The 22,234-nt window shown below is 44.6% G+C and overlaps 1 protein-coding gene across 1 annotated transcript in view; it reads left to right on the forward strand.

The window, feature by feature from the left end:
- The window catches only part of LOC126297751 (calcium-dependent secretion activator-like), a 1,391,877-nt gene that overhangs the window by 328,513 nt on the left and 1,041,130 nt on the right, over positions 1-22,234 (forward strand). The window contains exon 3 of the mRNA XM_049988921.1: positions 11,384-11,507. Within this exon, the coding sequence (XP_049844878.1) occupies positions 11,384-11,507 (124 nt within the window). The remainder of the gene's footprint in view (positions 1-11,383; positions 11,508-22,234) is intronic.

The raw sequence follows: 22,234 nt of genomic DNA on the forward strand, positions 1-22,234 counted from the left end.
GCGCGTGGTGAGCCAACATTTTCGCCTAGTCGTCAACGGATCTCAACTCTGACACTTCTCCCCGAAGCTGCCTTATCATGATAACCCCTAAACGATTATAATAATGGGTTGTCTGTGCATCCTACATAGACCTAGGCTAAGTGAAATTACTCCACTATTGAACGAGAGATATTAGCTATCATATTTGGCGTGGCAAGGTTTGACACATACGTTTGCAGCACAGGATTTCGTGTAATTACAGACCGAAAGTCTCTGTTAGTAATCTTTATAAGCCAGAGAAAGTTACTGGAGCGGATAGCTAGCGCCCTAAACGTTGGGATCTATTGGCCAACAATTATGACTATGAAGGACGATGTAAACTAACAAATGTTCAAATACTAACACAATGTCCTAACTCCCAATAGGTATTGATCCAACATTGGACAGTAGAGCAGAGGTATGATTTTAAATCGATCTAACAGCAAGAGCTCCGCCTACTAGCCCTGACGGGCCATCCACTAACGACCGATCTCCATGTCATCCTCTGCCAATGGTGACATTCAGATGCGGTGTGGAAGAGCATGGGGTCAGCACAGCGCTCTTCCGACTCAAGAGCAATACATCTTACAAATTTCACAATTACAGTATTCAATGGGGTAATGAAATACTGAACGATAAAAAATAACAGCAGGTCCTATAATGATCGAGACAAGGACAGCCAGCTAGATTACCGGCCTCCAGAAATGCCCCACTACAAACTGTTATCTTCTTGAGACAATTTCTATTTGCGGTCATTCCACTTACAACAGAGATAAGTGGTAATGTTACCGGTGACAGTACAACTAAAGTGGAGTTTCAAACACTGTTTTTCGAAATTCCTTCACCAAAGAAGACGAAGTAAATATTCCAGAATTCAAAAAAGAACAGCTGCCAACATGAGAAACTTAGAAGTAGATGCTCTCGGTGTAGGAAAGCAACTAATATCACCATACAAACTCAACTTTACCGGTCCAGACTGTGCGCCAAGTAGAGTCCTTTCAGGATATACTGCTGCAGTAACGCCATAGTTAGCGATCATATTCAACCGATTGCTCGACGAAATATCCGAATCTAAGGACTGGAGAGCTGCACATGTTATACCAATATATAAGAAATGAAATAGAAATAATCCTCTAAATTACAGATCCATATCACTGATGTTGATTTGTGACATACTGTATTTGTTCGCAACTCTTTTAATCAGGAAGTGATCTCAAACAGTAACTGCTACGAAAAATGGGGAGGGGGTTTATTCCAATTACGTTAGCACATAGAGAAAGGTTTTGCTTGCGGTGACTCTCCTTGTGGGCGACTGAATCGATCAGTGTGCGCGTAAGGTTCGCACTGAATCCTGACTGGTTAAAATGAAAAAAAAAAAAAATACTGAAACTAGTCATCAGACGGAACATGACCACGGCATTGTTTATTTTATGCGACTTTAATCAATCATGCATCAACCGGGGGGGGGGGGGGGGGGAGAATCGATGTCGTGTGAATTCAGAATGCAAAGCCACATATTACAGATGAGATAATTATCAAGTTCAGTAAATACAGATGAGATAATTATCAAGTTCAGTGATAGGATTATAGATATAATGCACAGAAATAAGGAACCTGTACAGACAGGAATTAGTAAGAAGGGAAACTGTAATTCCAATCCAACAGATTTTAGTAAAGTCACGAGTTACACTTTTATCGCAATAAAAGTTGGGATTCATTAAACTCGCGAGCGCGAGCTCTCTTTCTACTTAACCCATCTAAACCTGCCGAAGTCGACTGTTAGTGATGTGATTGTGAAGTGGAATCCGGAAGAAACAAACAAAGCTAAGGGGAGACGTTGCAGACGTAATGTAGTGACGGACAGAGACCGTCGAGCGCTGCGGAGAGTGGTTGTAAAAAGTCGCATAGAATCAGCAGGCTCAGTCACTCGTGTGTTGCAAAGTGCATCCAGGAGTCCAGTAAGCACAATGATTGTGCATAAGGAGTTAGAAAGAATTGATACAATGATCAGGCAGCACCCCACAAGCCACACGTTTATGTAGTCACTGCTAAGTGACGCTTCAGTTGGTGTGAATAGCAATGCCACTGGACAGTGGATAACTGAAAACAAGTGATCTGGATTGATCAGCCACGCCACACCCTGTGGCAATCCGATGGAAGAGTTTAGGTTTGGCGAATGCCTTGAAAACGTTACCTGCCATCATGTGTAGTGCCAACAATGAACTTGAGAAGAGGTGGCGTTATGTTATCGGAGCGTTTTTCTTGGTTAGGATGTGGTCCCCTTATTGCACTTCAGAAATCGGTAAGTGAGTAAGGATATGAACACATTTTACAAAATTTCTCGCTGCGTCCACTAGAGGAACAATTCGGAGATAGGATAATTGATTCTATCAGCATGACACTACATCTTGTCATAGAGCAGCGTCTGTGACGCAATGGGTTGTGAAAAATATCATTCCTGAAATGCACTAGCCTGCCCTGAGTGCCGACCAGAGCCCAACAGAAAATTTTTGGGATGGGTTAGATCAATGACCTCGCTCCAAACCCCAGCGTCCAATATCATAACCTTCTCTAGTTTCAGCTCTTAAGAAACAATGGGCATCCATTCCTAAACACACTTCCAGGCACATCACTGAAAGTGACACCAGTAGAGTTCAACTCACCATAAAGGCGAAGGGTGGGCACACCTCATATTAAATTGCAACTCATAGTTGTCTAGAATCTTTTACTCAGGTAGTGGATATATAAAATGAGACAAAGTATGAAAACAAAGTGTTCTTGATGGAATGTGGACTGAAAGTCTGCAATGCAATCTCGACAGGATGCACACAACAATTGGAACAGCAATGAGACACAAGACAAGTACAAAACGTTCCTGACAGTGAGGAAAGAGACATCCAAATTGATCACAATGACGGAAAGAAAGACAAAAGTAAATACATTTCTTGGGTATAAAAATAAAGAGAGATAGCAATAAGCACACATTATACATCTTCAGAAAACCAACAGCCACAGACACAATTATACAGGCCATGTCGTGCCACCTGTAAAATCAAAAATTAGTGAATGTATTACACATGTTACACACACTAAATAACACAACACTCAGCAAAGAATTATAAACAATACAACTCATAGCCACAGACAATTGTTATAACACCCATATAGTAAAAAGACTCAACCACAAAATCAAATCACAACTAAAGAAACATGACAACCTGCGGAGAACACAAGCACCATAGAACCCACAGACTTGAGAGTACACACAGAATCACAAAACAGTAGCAATTATGACATGACTAATAGAAAGAAATGGTACACTTTAGTCTACAAACACAAATTAGCACACAGAATACCGAATGTACTACAGAAACAAGAATATACATTGCTTTCAAAACAAGAACCACACTCCAGTCACAGTTACAAACAACGTTAGACAAGCCACCCAGATACCAAGCAACAGAAACCGAGTGATCAAAAAGTCAGTATAAATTTGAAAACTGAATAAATCACGGAATAATGTAGGTAGAGAGGTACAAATTGACACACAAGCTTGGAATGATATGGGGTTTTATTAGATCCAAAACAATACAAGTTCAAAAAATGTCCGACAGTTGGCCCTTCATCTGATCAGAATAGCAATAATTAGCATAACGAAGTAAGACAGAGCAAAGATGATATTCTTTACAGGAAATACTCAAAATGTCCACCATCATTCCTCGACAATAGCTGTAGTCGAGGAATAATGTGAACAGCACTGTAAAGCATGTCCGGAGTTATGGTGAGGCATTGGCGTCGGATGTTGTCTTTCAGCATCCCTAGAGATATCGGTCGATCACGGTACACTTGCGACTTCAGGTAACCCCAAAGCCAATAATCGCACGGACTGAGGTCTGGGAACCTGGGAGGCCAAGCATGACGAAAGTGGCGGCTGAGCACACGGTCATCACCAAACACGCGCAAGAGTTCTTTCACGCATCTAGCAATATGGGGTGGAGCGCCATCCTGCATAAACATCGTACGTTCCAGCAGTTGTTTATCAGCGAAGCTGGGGATGAAGCGATTCTGTAACATATCTGCGTACCTCTCACCTGCCACGGTGGCAGTTACAAAACCAGATGCACGCATTTCCTCGAAGAAAAAAGGCCCGATAACGATAGAGGTGGTAAATCCAACCCATACCGTGACTTTCTCGTCGTGCAATGGAGTTTCCACGACAGGTATAGGATTTTCGGTAGCCAAAATTCTGCAGTTGTGGGCGTTGACAGACCCTCGGAGCGTGTAATGAGCTTCGTCGGTCCACAACACGTTACTCAACCAATCATCATCTTCCGCCATCTTTTGAAACGCCCACGCCACAAATGCCCTTACTAAATCGCCAGGTAACAGTTCATGATGCCGATGGATTTTTTACCGATAGCATCGGAGAGTACATCTAAGTGCTAACCAAACGGTAGTGTATGGAATGCCGGTGCGACGTGCGACTGCACGAACGCTGACTTCCCCGTGCATAGACGAACACGCTACAGTCACCATTTCTTCCTGAACTGTCTCAGCAGCATTACGCCTTGTGCTCGGTCGGCCACTACGGGTCTATCGTCTACCGTGGCTTCGAAATCATTCTCGTTACAGCTACATTTGTCAACGGACTTTTACCCGTTCGAATCCCCTTCCTATAGCGATAGGATCGTAACGCTGAACTAGCACATTCCCCAATCTGATAATACAGCTTCACTAAAAGCGACTCTTCAGGTAACATCAACATGCTGTGACTGCTGGCGCATCTGATACTCCCTCTCTCACTACAGTTCCTTTTATACACGACTGTCATGCGCATGTGCAGTCACTGACGTTTTGCAGTCCAGAGCCATCTGTCGGACATTTTGTGAACATTTTTTGTTTTGGTTCTAATAAAACCCTATGTGTCAATTTTTACGTCTCTATCTACACTATTCCGTGGTTTATTAAGTTTTCAAATTTATACTGACTTTTTGATCACCCGGTATATACCAGTTAGGATTATACGAATGTGAATCAGTGTATCGGTAAATGATAGGCAGGAACTTCAAAACTAGTTATAAAGAACATACAATTCTACTTTTGCTGAACACCTGGTAAGGTTGGACATGAACCATCCAACATGGAACAGACATGAAAATTATTAGAATGAACAATTACAACAAAGATCTTCTAACATTACAGATAAACTTTCTTATACCAAGAGTCTGCAATGAAAAACAAAGTAATAATTTAGCCACTAAAACAATAACAAACAGAAATGTTGAACATAAACAGACTAAATAAATAATTAATACCCACATTTCCCTCTCTCCCTCCCCCCCCCCCCCCCCTCTCTCTCTCTCTCTCTCTCTCTCTCTCTCTCTCTCTCTCTCTCTCTCTCTCTCTCTCTCATATCAAACCCCCCACATACACAACATAAACAAAAGACGAAAGGTAAACACACAGCGACAGTTGCCAACACTTTACACTGTAAACACATACACAGCGAGAAGTGCAACTGTAGTGTTGAAATAAATGTGATTCGGGAAAACGCCAAAACTCGGCCATCTGGAGTACGGAGACCGAGTAAATACATCTGCAGGACGAGACACATGGGTTAACAACATTGGTTATCGTAAGTTAAAATGGTTCAAATGGCTTTAAGCATTATGGGGCATAACATCTGAGCTCATCAGTCTCCTAGACTTAGAACTAATTAAACCTAACTAACCTAAGGATATCACACGCATCCATGCCCGAGGCAGGATTCGAACCTGCGACCGTAGCAGCAGCGCTGTTCCGGACTGAAGGGCCTAGAACCGCTCGGCCACAGCGGCCGGCTGTATCATAGGTAACACCAAACGATAATATAACCTCACGAAACTTATTCTGCAAAAGTTGTTTCTAACGCGAAAAACTAGAGACTAATAAAAGAGAACGTAACAGAGTAACATGTTTGTAGCTACTACATAATTCTTTTATTACATATATATAGAAACAAAGATGTATTGCAGACCACTGTAAATACTTCATAATTATAAGAAGCGAAACGCGTATGGCAGAAAACAAACTGGCTTCCATTTAGTTGCAAGGACGAACCACGATAGGTGTCATGGCGGCTGCAGTGTAACACGTGTTAAGTTCGGCTCGCGAAATTTAGTCGAATTCGAAGGTGTTCTCGCAGGTGTTGTTGTCTAGTACAAGTGGAAATCGTGTAAACAACAGTGTTCTGTGCAGTAGCGCTATTTTTCCTTCTGTGCTCCGCCAATATCTTCGAGAAAATGGTAAACGGAAGAGTCAACAGCAGCGCGTCCAGCAGCGGGGAAGCAGCAGGTGCGGCGGGCCTGCTCCTGGCGGAAGGTGTGGCCGCGGCTCCCGGTATAGCGGAGCTGGTCCGCTCTGAGGTAAACGCTGCGCTTCGCGATAAAAACAACCTCGATCTGATAGCAGGCACTATATCAGATACTGTAACGGCAGCAGTATTGGCCAAAATGCGTGAAACTGTTGAGGCCAATACTGCCGAAATTACAGCACTACAAAAGTCTGTGTCTGAATACGAGAAAAAGGCACGAGAGTTGGAAGTGAAACTATCTGCCTCAACAGACGAGCTAGAACAGTACCAAAGGCGAAATAGTCTACGACTGTTTGGAGTAACAGAAAATAAGGAAGAAGACACGGACAACCTGCTTATACAGGTTGCGCGTGAAAAATTAGGCGTTGAAGTGACCAAGGCAGACATTGACAGGAGTCATTGGGTGGGACGAAAACTAACAGGTGCTACCAAACCTCGTCCAATAATAATTAAATTTGTGTCGTACCGAAAAAGGGCTGAGATCTTTACCCAGAAGAAGAAGTTAGCAAGGACAGGGCTTACAATAAGGGAGGATCTGACACACGAGCGGCTAAAGATTTTAAACAGTGCCATATCCCATTTCGGTCTTCAGAATGTGTGGACTCAGGATGGCAGAGTAATCATTAAGACAGCAGCTGGAAAGAAGACTGTCACAAACATGACAGAACTGAATCGAATTAAGCGAAGCTACTCGAGCCAAAAGTGCAAACTTAACACCATTTGCAAATTGTAACAGTCCTATACTCAGATATAGTTTTGTAATTGTATTAACTTTTTAATTATACCCATATTTGTACTTTCAACTAATTGTTTTTGTAACTGAATTAACTTTTTACTATTTTTTGTGTCTGTAGCTCTAACCATTGCTTAATTTTAGTTACTGCTAATACTTTTTTCATTTTCTCAGTTTATTCTCTTCCATTCTGTAATAGTTCTATTGCAATTATTAGTCTCTCCTTTAGTTCATTAATCACCCATCTCTTCGGCTTAAATTGTTCATAACAAAAATCACTATCAGTATCACTTTAGCAAATTTAAATCTAATTTAGCTTCATACGATAATCACTACCAGTATCACTTTATTAAATTTCAATTTAATTCTAGCTTCCTACGATAATCTATTAAATATTAAGCTTACTTCTCTCTGCTGGCAGCATCGGCCTCTTAAATCACTCCCCTTTCCCTTATTTCCACCCTAAGCTGTTTCAAATACGCTAATTACATTTCTCCTCTTACGACATAGGATACTCAGTGAGACACAGCCGTCACCATTTTGGTCATATTCTCCTTGCACCGAATACCACTAATCCATTTTCTATACTCCCGCAACCTCAGGAAATCTCTTGCAGTCGCCTTTCTTTCGGCACTCGCGGAGTCACAAACAGGGCGCGCAAAATCTCGGACACCCCTGTATTATGTCACTTGGCGGAAACACCGGCCATTGCCCCTCGCGGCAGGTAGTGCCTAACAAAGGGACAAACCAGTCTGCCACCTTACTCCAGGCTGCTCAGCGGAACGCGTCAGAGCTTTTAGCAGCTCACTGCAACATCCAGTCTCTACCTGCACATTACGAAGAACTTAGCCTCCTCTTCAACCAACTAAACTACCACGTAATCCTCTTATCCGAAACGTGGTTGAAATCACACATATCCTCTGCATCTATTCATCCCCCAGGGTACACATTTCTTAGGGCAGACAGATCAAAAAAGCGAGGTGGCGAGGTCGGCGCGTATATACGAACAGATCTCAAAGCGAAAGTCTTATGTACGTCAAATCCTGCTGAAGAAAAAGAGGCTGAATTCATGTTCATTGAAATAAATATACAAAGTCGGAAATTCTTGACTGGCGTCGTGTACAAGCCGCCAAAAATAAGCTCAATGAGTTCCTTCCAGTCGGAATTACATTCACTTCAGAGTCAATACGAACATGTCATCGTAATGGGTGACTTGAACATAGACCTGCTAAGAGACACTCCCTCCGCAATAAACCTAAGAAGATTGTTTAGTTGCAATAGCATGAACATTCTTCCATTACAACCTACACACCATACGGCGCACAGTCATACTCTTATAGACGTAATCGCAACGAAACAGACTGACAAAGTAAGAGATGTTGGTCAATCATCGGCCCCTGGCCTCCCAGCACATGATGTAATATTCCTGGCCTACTCTGTGCAGCCCCCAAGGATCAAATCGCGTTACATAACTTGTAGGAACATGAAACGTATTGACCTTGACGCTCTAGCAGCCGATTGCTCAGACATCTCATGGCATCAGAGATCCTACAATCTACGGCAAAATTAATGAACTTGGTGATAAACTCACTGCCCTCTATGACAAACATGCACCTGTGCGCACAGTCCGTGTAAGAAAATCTCCTGCTCCATGGCGGACAGCTGAATTACGTCAAATGATGATTAATAGGGATGCTGCCCACAGGCGTTTCAAGGCAGATCCGAAACCGGAGCGTTTCGAAGAATATAGAAAGCTACGGAACAAGGTGAAACAATGCATTCGCAATGCCAAAATCAGGCACGCTCGCTCCCTTGTATGCAGCGATCTGACACCCACGACTCTATGGAAGAATCTCCGTAGCTTGGGGGTCGGAAAGGCAAAATCGGAAACTACTTTTCATGTGTCAGCTAACGAATTAAATGAATTCTTCTCTGCACCACTGAATACCAGCACGGCTGATAATTACCGTCCACAAGAATCCCCAAACAGGATAACTAACAACGATACCTTCAATCTAAAACATGTAACAACAAATACGGCAAGAAAAGCAATAATGAGAACCTCTTCTGATGCAATAGGCAACGACAGTATCGGTATAACCATGATTAAGAATGTTGCCGATATCTTAATACCTGTCTTAACTGACATATTTAATTTTTCCCTCGTGAACGGAATATACCCCACTGCATGGAAAAGAAGCATAATTCGACGCATCCCTAAGATCGAAAACCCGCAACTGCCTAGTGATTACCGACCAATTAGCATACTGCCTGCTGTTTCCAAAGCACTTGAATATATTGTTCATGACCAAATCACTGAACACTTGCATGAATTCAGTCTATATGACAAATTTCAATCCGGTTTCCGTTAACATCACAGCACAAACACTGCTCTAATTAAAGTAACTGATGACCTGAAATATGCCATCGACAATCGAAAGGCAACAATATTGACGCTACTGGACTTCAGCAAAGCTTTTGACACTGTTAACTTTGACATATTGCTCAGAAAAATGCAACAGCTTAATTTCTCTGATAGTGCAATGAGATGGTTTGAAAGCTACTTAAAAGACAGACAGCAATGTGTTGTCTGCGTAAATGAAAAATCTTCCTGGAAACATGTTTCCTCGGGAGTGCCACAAGGATCAGTCTTAGGACCACTTTTGTTTTTCTTTATATGTCAACGATATTTCGTCGGTTTTGTCCTCCTATAAATACCATTTCTATGCCGACGACCTCCAGCTCTACCTAAGCGTCAGACCTGAAGATGTAAATACTGCAATCGCTCTGATGAATGATGATCTGTCTTTAGTAGTGACATGGGCGAAAAACCTGGGGCTTAAGTTAAATGCAAAAAAGACGCAAGTAATCTTAATAGCCCATCAGAAATTAATAAGTTCAGATTTCTGCGAGCGGCTACCTCCTATTCTGCTCGACGGTACTCCAATACCATATCAGAAAACAGTGAAGAACTTGGGTGTAACTTTGGACGAGCATCTGAACTGGGCGGAGAATACAGTCGCAGTGTGCCGAAAGACATCTGCTTGTCTGTATGCTCTCAAAAAGTTTCGGAACATATTTCCACAGGAGTTGAAACGCCAGCTCGTGCAAGCACTCGTTCTACCGAACCTCCACTATTGTGATGTGATTCAACAAGGCATGAGTAGTGAAAACAAAAGACGGCTAGAGTTAACCATGAATGCCTGTGTGCAACATTCGCCGATATGATCATGTTAGTGCTTCATACTCCGAGCTAGGGTGGCTGGGGCCGGACAAACTGCGTGACTACCACACTCTATGTCTACTTCACCGACTCCTCGTCGCGCAAGCACCCCAGTACCTTGCTTCAGAGATTAAAAACCTGTCATGCCATCATAATCTAAACACGAGGTCACTCTTATCTGGTATCCAACTGTGCCCACTCACAAAACAAAAACTTTTGCAAACTCCTTCTCAGTTGCCGCTGTCCGTCTCTGGAACAAACTGCCCCATACCTTGAGGAAAATTCAATCTCCTATTGCTTTTAAGAAGAAGTTGAAGCATTTCCTACTATCATCATCATAAAGTTCTCCACAAAATTAATGTACAAGGCCAATCCTCTCATATGTCAAATAGCAAAGCTAGCGTCTCCTATCTTGCTCCTGAGATGCCTTCCACTTCATCTATTAGCCACGCAATCTTCTTTTCCTTTATATTTCCTTAATTATGTTTCATCATGTCTCTCTATTCCTCTCCTCCCTTCACCATGAGTCTCCCTCATGCTCCCTGCTGCCAGCACTCCTATCTAAAATCTTTCTCTTCAATAACGTATTTTTCCAGGTGTACCTTTCTAATTGTTTATTTCACTTTTTGTATTAGATGTAGTTTAACAGGCCTACTAAAACATATGAATGTAAAATAAGTAGAATGCCTGGTTAGATATAAGAGAGGGCCTGATGGCCCTAATCTTGCCAGGTTAAATAAATAAATAAATGAATTTGGAAGCAATTAAGGAACAATGGAAGACGAGAAAAAAGTAACTTAGTTTTTATACTCACAAATTTAAGTTTTTCACGAGGTAAGCTTTCAGACAATCTAGCACATGTTCACTTCTGCCTATGGTTTCTGAATGATTTAGTATTGGAGCATTAGTGTTCTGAGCATTTCATTTCATTAGATACGATCCGGTTCATCCCAGCGGGATATGTAAACTCATATACCACGTGCCCCTATGCTTCATAAAATCGTCACTAGCCTAGTTTGTCCACAGCGAGTGAGTGGAGCCGCACCTCGTGTTGCAGATCCATGTCACCGGGCAGCGCCGTGTCATCGGAGACGCTGAGCGCAGGAACGGCCGCATCGCTGGCGCGTCCCACCAGCCCCAGCCCGTCCGTCGTCAGCGAGAAGGCAGAGGCCGACCTGCAGGTAAGCTCAAAATCCACCTGTGTCCGCCTACCCGCCGGATGGTGGGGCCATATGTGATCATTTTGCCACGCCGCCCATCTACTATGATCGCCGCTCTACTAGATGTCCACCGCCTGAAAGGGCGAGGGGCACGGTACGTGGAAAATACCCTGTGCGCATACGTAACACCATTAGCCAAATCCATGTGCGAAACATCAGCAGTCTGACTGTTAGCGTAGTAAGTTGGTAGCTGAGGCTGTAGCTTCGGCGTCAGATCTAATGCCAACATGCCGCTGTAACTTCTCCTGGCGTAGTGATAGTGTGGGGGCGACCAGACCCTGCCCTATAGCGCCTCTAAAGTCTAGGTTGCACCTCCCTGCAGCCATCTATAAAACTTACTTCCATCTGACCGTAGTTTCACAGCCAAGTGATGTTCGGTGACGTGCGACGATTTTTAATTTAATGTTTATCTACTGAAAACGAAAACTAATTTATAATCCTTGTCTTTTCGATTAAGATAACTCTCGGCATTATCCTTGGCGGCTTTCATTAGCATCATGTCAACATGTAAACGTACTCGTTGGATGTCTTTATTCCACGTCGGTATCCGCAGCTAACCGGATGTCACCTGTGTGTGCATTCCGACCTGCCTCTTATACCGCTGTGTAAGAATACATTCTACAGTCTAAAGGAACATGGCTGCTAACAGCTCATTGAGCAGGCTTGTCGCTTGTCACACCAGCAGCCTTACATCTCGTCCGCATGTAGTTTAGCGAACCCATTGACTTGGTCATTCAGGAAAATGGGTATCCGTTGGAACATCACACTTAAATGATCGTTCCACCACCAAAACATCCATCAGAACAGAGCCAGTTATGTACAGCATATTGCACCCACCCCTAAAACCATGAACGTTTACTACTACCTAACTAAAATTGATAGAAATTTAATTTAAATTGACTCCTGCAAATCTGGTGTAAATACTAAACAAACATAATCGATAAAATAATTTTCTACTTAGAAAGTTATAACTTGTCGTTTTAAATTGATGGAAGTAATTAAAAAACTGTGTGCATAAATCCAGAGAAAGAGTAGTATTCCTTATGTTTACTTTTCTAAATAAATATTTCCTTCATTTATTATTCTATAAGCTACAGAAAGAAACACCTACCTGAAACACCTTCTATACGGGTATTACGACAGAAAACAATATCCCATTACAAAACAAAAGTGGAAGCTATTCTTCCTGAGACAGAATTATTCGTTGGCAACAAGAGTTCTTTGTAAAAAGTTGTCACAGTCTTCGGTTTCAGATATCAGGAAAGAAATGGGCGTAAAATCACGATGGAAAGAACTGATTTTGTTGCACATGAGCTATGTCCCGGGTTCCCGGGTTCGATTCCCGGCGGGGTCAGGGATTTTCTCTGCCTCGTGATGACTGGGTGTTGTGTAATGTCCTTAGGTTAGTTAGGTTTAAGTAGTTCTAAGTTCTAGGGGACTGATGACCATAGATGTTAAGTCCCATAGTGCTCAGAGCCATTTGAACCATAAGCTGTGTGCCTCTCTGAAATAAGTGGGGCAGTGCTTGGCACTCTGAACTCACATTCTGTAGCACGACGGTTCAGATCACTATCCGGCCGTCGATATCTGGGTTTTCTGTGATTTCTCGAAATCGCTCCAGGCACGTCGGAATGGTTCCTTTTAAGGAGCACCGCAATTTTCTTCCCCATCCTTTCATCATGCTGTCGAGTCTAATCTCCCTCCCTCCCTTCCTTCGTTTCAGTCCTTGGGGGAGGGAGGAAGGATTATTATCTTTCACTCTGGAACTTCCTTTGCTTTCGTACAGTTTTGTCTCTGGGTTTACAATTCGTGCAAAGCCGGCGACTATCACGCGAAGATGAATCACGAGAATTTTCTTAGATAACTCAAGGGGGCAGTTAGTGGAAAAAATAAATCGGCCTGTTTTTTCTTATGGATAATGTCCCATGACATTTAGTTATCAAAGATGTCCCAACGATAACAACGAGAAAAGCTGACACTGTTGAATTATTGAAACCTCACAATGTGAAAGTTCAGAACGATCTGAGTAGAGTAGCGCAGATGGAACTGGCGAAACAAACTAAGTCACACTTTCAAAACTGTATCATTGGTGAAATGGTAGAAGTATACAGTCATAGGGTTGTTAGCTTTCCAGCATACCTCTGCCACTTTATTGAAGAGAAAGAGGTCCACAAAATGAGCGAGTCAATGACGCGTTGCTCAGCCTTCGGCCAGTATGCAAGCAGTTATTCGGCTTGTTATCGATACACAGAGTTGTTGGATGTCTTACTGAGGAATATAGCGCCAAATTCTGTCCAATTGGCGCGTTAGATCGTCAAAATCCCGAGCTTGTTGGGGGAGCCTGCTCATATTACTTCAAATGTTTTCAAGTGGGAAGATATACGGTTACCTTCCTGGCCAAGGTAGGGCTTGGCAAGAGCGAAGACAAGCAGAAGAAACTCTCACCGTGTGCGGGCGGGCATTATCTTGCTGGGATGTGAACGCTGGATGGCTTGCCATGAAGCGTAACAAAACGGGGTATAGAATTCCGTCGACGTGTCTCTGTGCTGTAAGGGTACCGCGGATGACATCCAAAGCGTTCGTGCTAAGAAAAGAAATGGCATCCCAAACCACACTCCTGGTTGTCGGCCCGCACGTCGAGCGCCATTCAGATTCCGCTGCTGTTGAGGGCGTCTCCAGACACGTCTTCGGTCTGAAATCACATTGACTGGAGTAAAATTGTCTTCAGTGATTAGGCCCTCTTCGAACTGAGCCCTGATGGCTCACACTTACAGTTCAGCGACGCTATTATACATCCCGTTTTGTTACCCTTCGTGGTAAGCCATCCTGCGCTCACATTTCAGCAAGATAATGCCCTCCCGCACACGGCCAGAGTTTCTTCTGCTTGTCTTCGCTCTTGCCAAACGCTACCTCGGCCGGGAAGGTCACCAGATCTCTCCTCAGTTGAAAACATTTGAAGCATACTGGGCAGGCAACTCCAACCAGCTCGGAATTTTGACGATCTAACGTGACAATGGGACAAAATTTGGCACAATATCCATCACTAGGATGCCCAATAACACCATCAGTCAATGTCAAGTCGAATAATTGCTTGCATAAGGACCAGAGGTGGACCAACGCGTTATTGACTTGCTCAGTTGATGAAGCTCTTTCTCTTGAATAAATTATCCCAGTTTTTCAGTAATGGTTGGTTGATTTTTTTTTTGGGGGGGGGGGGGTGAGGAGGAGGGGGGAGAACCAAACAGTGAGATTGTCGGTCCTATCGGATATCCCGGCATTTGCCTGAAGCCATGTAGGAAAATCACAGAAAGCCTAAATCAGGATGACCGGACGCGGGTTTGAACCGTCGTCCTCCTGAATGCGAGGCGAGTGTGCTAACCACTGCGCCACCTCGCTCGGTCTTTCTGTAATAGTAATGATGTTTTTGTCTGTGTATTTTCATCACATCTACTGATTGTCGTCCCATTCGGATAATTCTTTCGCGGTGCATCGCTCTTTTTTGTCTTGGAGTATATTTCGTGGCAGCATATAGTAAAATTTTCACTGTGACGTAAATTCATAAACAGTTACAGGACGCTGTGGCATGAATAGTCCCAGAGAAGTGGAATAATGTTGTGCGCCATGGAGAAATGTTCTTAAAGAAGCTTGGAAAAGGAAATGAGGGCAGAAAATATCTGATTTTATCCATAGGCATTTCCAGTGACTTCTCCACGTACCACAGCACAGATAACGACAACGTCTAGGAATGAATGAACTCCGAACTGAGTAGCATTTAGCCTTTGCCGTAATTCGTGTTTCCTCTGTATTTGCAGACATGGTTTGTCTTTCGTATTTTTAGCGAGTGACTTCTGCCGCACTTCACTGATAATTAGCATCTCACAATGAAAGAATAACCCTCTGCGCAAGTATGATGTGCTGAAGCGAGCAATCACCTAACCACTTAAGCTATCCTAGCACGTTCCTTAGAACAAGCCAAACTTCCATACGTCACACATCTATCTATTTCTCCTCATAGAGTATCAATTTATTTACCAGCACTCGCACATTTCGTGATGCCTGTGCAGGCTTCAGACTTTTCTTTATTCTAAAACCTGCTTTAGGCACTAGATCTCCCGCTGGGGGAAATATGTTCGTCGCCATGGTGACTATATTGAGAAATAAATATGTAGACTTAAAGAACAATGATGTAGAATGTCAACAACATTTGTATTTATTTAGAAAGCGTTAAGAGATTTCACATCAAAAATTTGGAGGCATTGCTTTTCAGTACGTCCTCGTAGTTTGCTCGTTCAGTCCGTGTTCTTGTTCAGGCGTTGCTCTAGTGTAACTGCTATTTGTGAACCATAACACACACAAAAATGTAGAAGCTACCAGAGTTCAGAAAACCTTTTTTCAGTGAAATTTTGCAGAACCACTCAAATTTTGTACAAAGAAATCTAGAACTATAGCAAATATTTCAAGAAATCTGAACAAAATGTATGTTTCTTGAAAGCCCGGTGCCAATTCATGTGACTGCGGGTAGAGCTGGTGCAGCCTTCCCACCGTTTTTCACCCCAGAATTTCGATGCGTTGGCATCATGTTAGACGCCTGTGACACCTAAGTACTTCCCATTGGACAACTATTCTCAGAAAGTCTTTCTACCTGAAGTCAACAGGAATTAGGCGTCTCGCTATGGGAAGCGCATGGCTGTTGGCTGCATTGAAGAACAACTTCCATTTTATCGTCCATGACGCCAGGTCGTCGTAGACAGACTGGACTCCGTTCTGCATTAAGTTGGACCTGGATGCTCACGCTGCTCGCAAAACCGCGCTGCCGTCCACGTGCAGCTCGAGCTGCATACACGGACAAGATGTAACGTCTACTGTGTGCACAGTTTATAGTATGGAACCGAGAACAGAACCTTGAGAGACTCCCGCTAGCGTCAGGCGCTCTGAAATTATTCCATATTGTGCCCTGACATGGAACGTTCTACCCTCCAAGTAGGATATCAGGGGACACACGCGAGGTGCTGCAATCCCCTGCAGAGGTACAAGAGACCATAGTACTACGCAGAATCGAATGCATGTGAGACATCCAGGAGTACAGCTCCAAAGTATTCCCTACGTTCAGGTGCCTCCATTGCCTCTCGAGTGATGGATGGTACAATGGCCTTTCCTGAAGGTAGACTGCTCCTTACAGAGTAGGCGCTCAGCTTCTACGTAGAGAAAGAGGCGTCTCACCAAAATGTGCGAGGGTACATTCAGGTGACAGAAGTCATGGGATACCTCCTAATATCGTGTCGGACCTCCTTTTGCCCGGCGTAGTTCACCGACTCTAAGTGACATAAAGTCAACAAGTCATTGGAAATTCTCTACAGAAATATTGGGCCATGCTGCCTCTATAGCCGCCCTGAATTGAGAAACTGTTGCTGGTGCAGGATTTACTACACGAACTGACCTCGCGATTATGTCCATAAATGTTCGGTGGAATTCATGTCGAGCGATCTGGGTGGCTCAATCATTCTCTCGAATTGTTCAGAATGTTCTTCAAACCAACCACAAACAGTTGTGGCCTTGTGACATGGTGCATTGTCATCCATTAAAACATGAACTCCATGAATGGCTGCAAATGGTCTCCAAGTAGACGAACATAACTATTTCCAGTGAGCGATCGGTTCAGATGGACCAGATGACACAGTCCACACCATATAAATACAGCACACACTATTAGGGAGCTTCCACCAGCTTGCACAATGCCTTGTTGACAACTTGGGTCCATGGCTTCGTGGGGTCTGCGCCACACTCGAACCCTATCATCGGTTCTTACCAACTGAAATCGGAACTCATCTTCCGAGGCCACGGTTTTCCAGTCGTCTAGCGTCCAGCCGATATGGTCACGATCCCAGAGAAAGCTTTTCAGGCAATGCCGTGCTGTAGCAAAGGCAGTCGCGTTGGTTTTCTGCTGCCATCGCCCATTAACACCCAATCTCGCCGCACTGTCCTAACGAATACGTACGTCGTGTACGTCCCACTCCAATTTCTGCGGTTATCTAGAGCAGTGTTGATTGTCTGATAACACTAACAACACTGCGGAAATGCCGTTGCTCTTGGTCGTTAAGTGAAGGCCGTCTGCCACTGCGTTATCCGTGGTGAGAGGTAATGCCTGAAATTTGGTATTCTCGGCACACACTTGACACTGTGGATCTCGGAATATTGAATTCACTAACGATATCCGAAATGGAATGTCCCACGTTAAGCTACAACTACCATTCCGCGTTCAAATCTGTAAATTTCCGTCGTGTGGCCATCGTCATTGGCCATGTCAGAAACCTATTCACATGAATCACCTGAGTGCGAATGACAGCTCCGTCAATGCACTGCCGTTTTATACCTTGTGTATGCTATACTACCGGCATCTGTATATGTGCATATCGCTGTCCTATGACTTTTGTCACGTCAATTTATATGCAGGAGGTTGATAGGCCGATAACTCTTCGGCAAGTGAAGGTACATACCAGTCGGCGGTATGAGCATTATCTCAGCGCCCTTCCACACTGTGAAACTGAAAATGAAATGTTAAAAGATTTACCGTGGTTGAATCTCAATCAAATCAAAGCCAAGAATTAACTGAAAGCGCTACCGTAATCTGTTACTGCTTCTCTGTCTTCAGATAAAAGCTATCTTACCTGAAGATATTCTGTCTCTCAATCGAGGCTGCATCGGAGATCTAACCAAGGCATGTATTTCAGCCATACGAAGTTAAATCAAACGGAACAGGAGGAGAGTCACAAACGTAAAAGCAGTAAATCAATGGAATAAATATATTGTGCCTATTTAAAGCACAGTCTCATGCAAGGTCGACTTTCACAGCACGGGACGACACACCAATCCACAGTTCCAGATTACTCGTCGTATATCCAGTCCTCCAAGAGAACCGAACGAACAAGAAATTCATTTTTGTCCAGCCCCTAGAGAAGCCTAACTAATAAAACGTGGTAAACCATTTTAAGAAAAAGATGGAAGATATCATTAAAATAAATGGCGTGTGACTAGGGCCTCCCGTCGGGTAGTCCGTTCGCCGGGTGCAAGTATTTCGATTTGACGCCACTTCGGCGACTTGCGCATCGATGGGGATGCGGAGAAAATCTCCAACCCAGCCGGGAATCGAATCCGGGCCCTTGGGATTGACATTCTGTCGCGCTGACCACTCAGCTATAGGGGGCGGTTGGAGATATGTTTCGCATCTTGGGGATGCGGAGAAAATCTCCGACCCAGCCGGGAATCGAATCCGGACCCTTGGGATTGACATTCTGTCGCGCTGACCACTCAGCTATAGGGGGCGGTTGGAGATATGATTGGTCATGAGAGATACGAGATTCGAGTACGAAGGGCGGAAAGTGCGGCAAGTTCGAATGGCTCTGAGCACTATGGGACTCCACTGCTGTGGTCATCAGTAAAGTGCGGCAAGTCTTACCTAAGCAGTATCAATGAGTGGTGTGCAATTATCTCGCAGAACAAGTTGTTTGCGTACATAAATATGGCAGTTGACGAAAGCGTGTACATCTCTCGCATTGGCACTGGACTCTTAACGCTGAGGTTCTACACACGACTGACCGCGAGGGGAAGGAGGCCGGTACATTTTAAGTTAAGACGGCAGCAATTTCCGCACTAATTCCTTGCAACGATTTAACAGTACCGTCGTGTAGCAGCGGCCGAATGGGCTCCGTCAAGAATCTGCATAAGAGTGGACTCGTAAAACATGTCTCTGCGGTTTTATTGTCGCTGACGAGACATAGTGAAGTGCCTGTTCTGGAAAAAAGTAGTTCCTGTAGTCTACATTATCGAGGCTATCATTGATGTGGCTTTCTTGCCGGAGTGTCGGAGGCAAGGCTCCCTGCCCCTTAGATTGGCCATTCTACAGTGGTGCCAGAAGGGCGAACCATAAAAAAAACCTCCCTCTAAGGTAGGTTGTCTGAATCTCCAGTTTAACGCAATGGCTTCATTCTTCAGTGATTTACGCCATCTTGTGGCTTTCTTAATCTACATTCCGTGAATATTAAAATTTCTTTAACCAACACTATCCAAACTTCCTGTGTCTACACAACCCATCGGTGGGTCCAGAAAATCGAGAAAAATTAAAATTTAATAGAAATATGGATATTAAATTCTCCGAATTTTTAAATATTCTCTTGCACAGCGTATGGCAGCGGTCATTAGATATGTAGTTTTGCCTCCTGTACGAATCCGTGATGGAAACATTATTAACATTCAGCAGATGCACAATGACATCTGGAGTGGCATCATGTTCGTTAGCAGGCCAGGACCAGTAGATTTCCTGATTGTCAGTGTCTGAAGTTGCACGTAAACGTCGTCTGCTGTAATCGAATCAGTGACTTTGACTACTTCATCGTGCACCGCTATGATACTGAGTGTGACCAGCAACGACAGGGGGCGGCAAGCTTGAAACTCTCATGCTACGGTATTGGCCATGGTGACCGTCTCAGAGACCACGTCACCCAACATTTGGGGTGGCGGGATATTTTGCGAACGACGCAGAAAGAATTTTCTAGTCTTCCTCACTGAGTAATTATACAGACGGCGAGTGGCTATCATGCCCGCACACGCGTCCCAGCTGCCGCCTTGATCTCGCGGGATAGGCTGCTAATCAGGCGCCTAGTGCCTACATCCATCTTCAGCTGACACTCACAACACACGTAGTTCTTCTCCGCGATAGCGTTCTGCTTCGACTGCTGCAAAAGCGACAATGGTGACATGTTGCAGGGTTGAATGCGCAGCAGCTGCCTCGGGGTCTGACACTGCCTTAGTTGACTCTGTGTGCTGATCTCGGTAGGCATTCCAGCTCACACCTTTCGTACACACTCCACGCCGGTAGGTCGGCACGCCATTCGCGTACATGTTAACAATGGCAGTGACATGACCGGACGACAGCGAGTTTCGCATTCTTGCGGCCATATGATTTGGTGGGCTTCTGGTCATTGCAATGTCTAAGGCGTTTGCCTTTTTCCCGTTAGAGGGTTACTGATAGAGACCCAAGGCAACTGTGTCGTGACAGTCAGCGGCTCGAAGCTGTCGCCTCCTGCTGGTGTTAGCAACATTCTAATGCTTGCAGCATCCTTGGCTTTAAAGTCACTAACAACAAAGAGAACGTCCTAAAGCTAAGAAAGCGCCTCAATGTTGCCTTTCGAAGGCCTGTAAGCAACGACGTAGGTAACGTTGTCACCAGACAGACTCACCACCCCCGCCGTGCCTGCAGTCACAGACAAGGCGGGTAAGTATGCTCAATGGTGACTCAGTGAAACGAATACCTGTACTGCTATTCCGCCACCAACATTAGATTCGTCCGCTCAGTAGCAAACTCAGTTTTCCACATTTGGCCTGGGATGAGTCTGTCACTAATCACACTTCCACACTCCCGTCACAGAGAAGATGTGCGGATACAGTTGGCATTCCACACAGACTGTGATTCCAGGGAATCGCTCAGCCATTATGAACTAGAGCCGTTCCTCTCGTGGCAGCCAAGACGACTAACATGAATGTTGCGGTAATCTGCTGCGGTACGACTGATCAAGGACGCGAGGGGTGGGTGGATTTTCTCCAGAACTCAGGTAAGACCTCCGCTGTCACATAAGTTTTGGCTGATCATCAACAGTCGTCATTCGGTCGCCAGCCAGAGATGCCGTGGTCACGCGATCGGTCGTTCTAAGGCTCTGAGGGCGACAACCAGTACCGCATAAGAAAGAGAAAGTTTTCTCCGCCAAAAGACAAAACTCTGCAGCAGAGCAGAGAGAAGCAACTAAAGAAGCTCCGAGAAGATAAAGAGTGGTAAGAACGTCACAAATGCGAAGCAACAGAGGCGTCTACAGACGGCAGGTAGAAGAAGAAACCCATCGGCAGCATCCCGCGCCGACAAGGGGCGGAGCAGGAAGCCGTGGTCGACAAGCGAGGCTGGGCTACATTTGTGGCCAGTCAAGCAAGTCGATCACAATTACTGCAAATGGAGAGTCGCTTCAGTGTCTGTGGAATTACCTAGAGGAGGAAGGAGACGACGTTGCTACGGCAGCAGCCGCAACAGTGGACGATCTTATTCCAACTCCGGCGAGCAACAACGTACCACGAGGAAGGAGCAGAGCCCATCACCAATCGTCTTCCAATTAAAAGACGATTGTCGAAGATTCCTGCAACAGGTATCGCAGTGTGTCAAGTCGAACTTCACTGCAAAATCATCAAGACGACATGCAGATTAACCTCCGAAACTGTGGTGACCACCGCTGCATGACGAGTGGAACAACCGCAATCCAGTGGCCGTTCTACACTCACACCACTGAACAGAACAATGTGATCATGGGTGTGTTTCTTGGCTTTCCACGAACGATACAATGTGATCAGCTACAAGAAGAGGTCGAGAGCTTTAGGCCGAGGGTGCGCTTAGTGGTGTGCATGAAATACTTGGACACAAGCGAGCAAGGACCCGTTCTGCTGGTGGCTGCCACAGACAGCTCCACCAAGGGAAATTTTTTCTGACTCACCACAGTGCTGCAGACGGTGAACACTGTGGAGAACTAGAAATGACAGCGTGGCTGACCACAATGCGTCAGGTGACAGCGCCTCAGGCACGTGGTGCGTTACGACTCTCGATACCTGACGCCTGTGTTAAGTGCGATGGCGGTCATCGAAGCCACTTTTGCACC

The sequence above is a fragment of the Schistocerca gregaria genome, chromosome X, assembly GCF_023897955.1.
Source record: "Schistocerca gregaria isolate iqSchGreg1 chromosome X, iqSchGreg1.2, whole genome shotgun sequence".
NCBI lineage: Eukaryota > Metazoa > Arthropoda > Insecta > Orthoptera > Acrididae > Schistocerca > Schistocerca gregaria.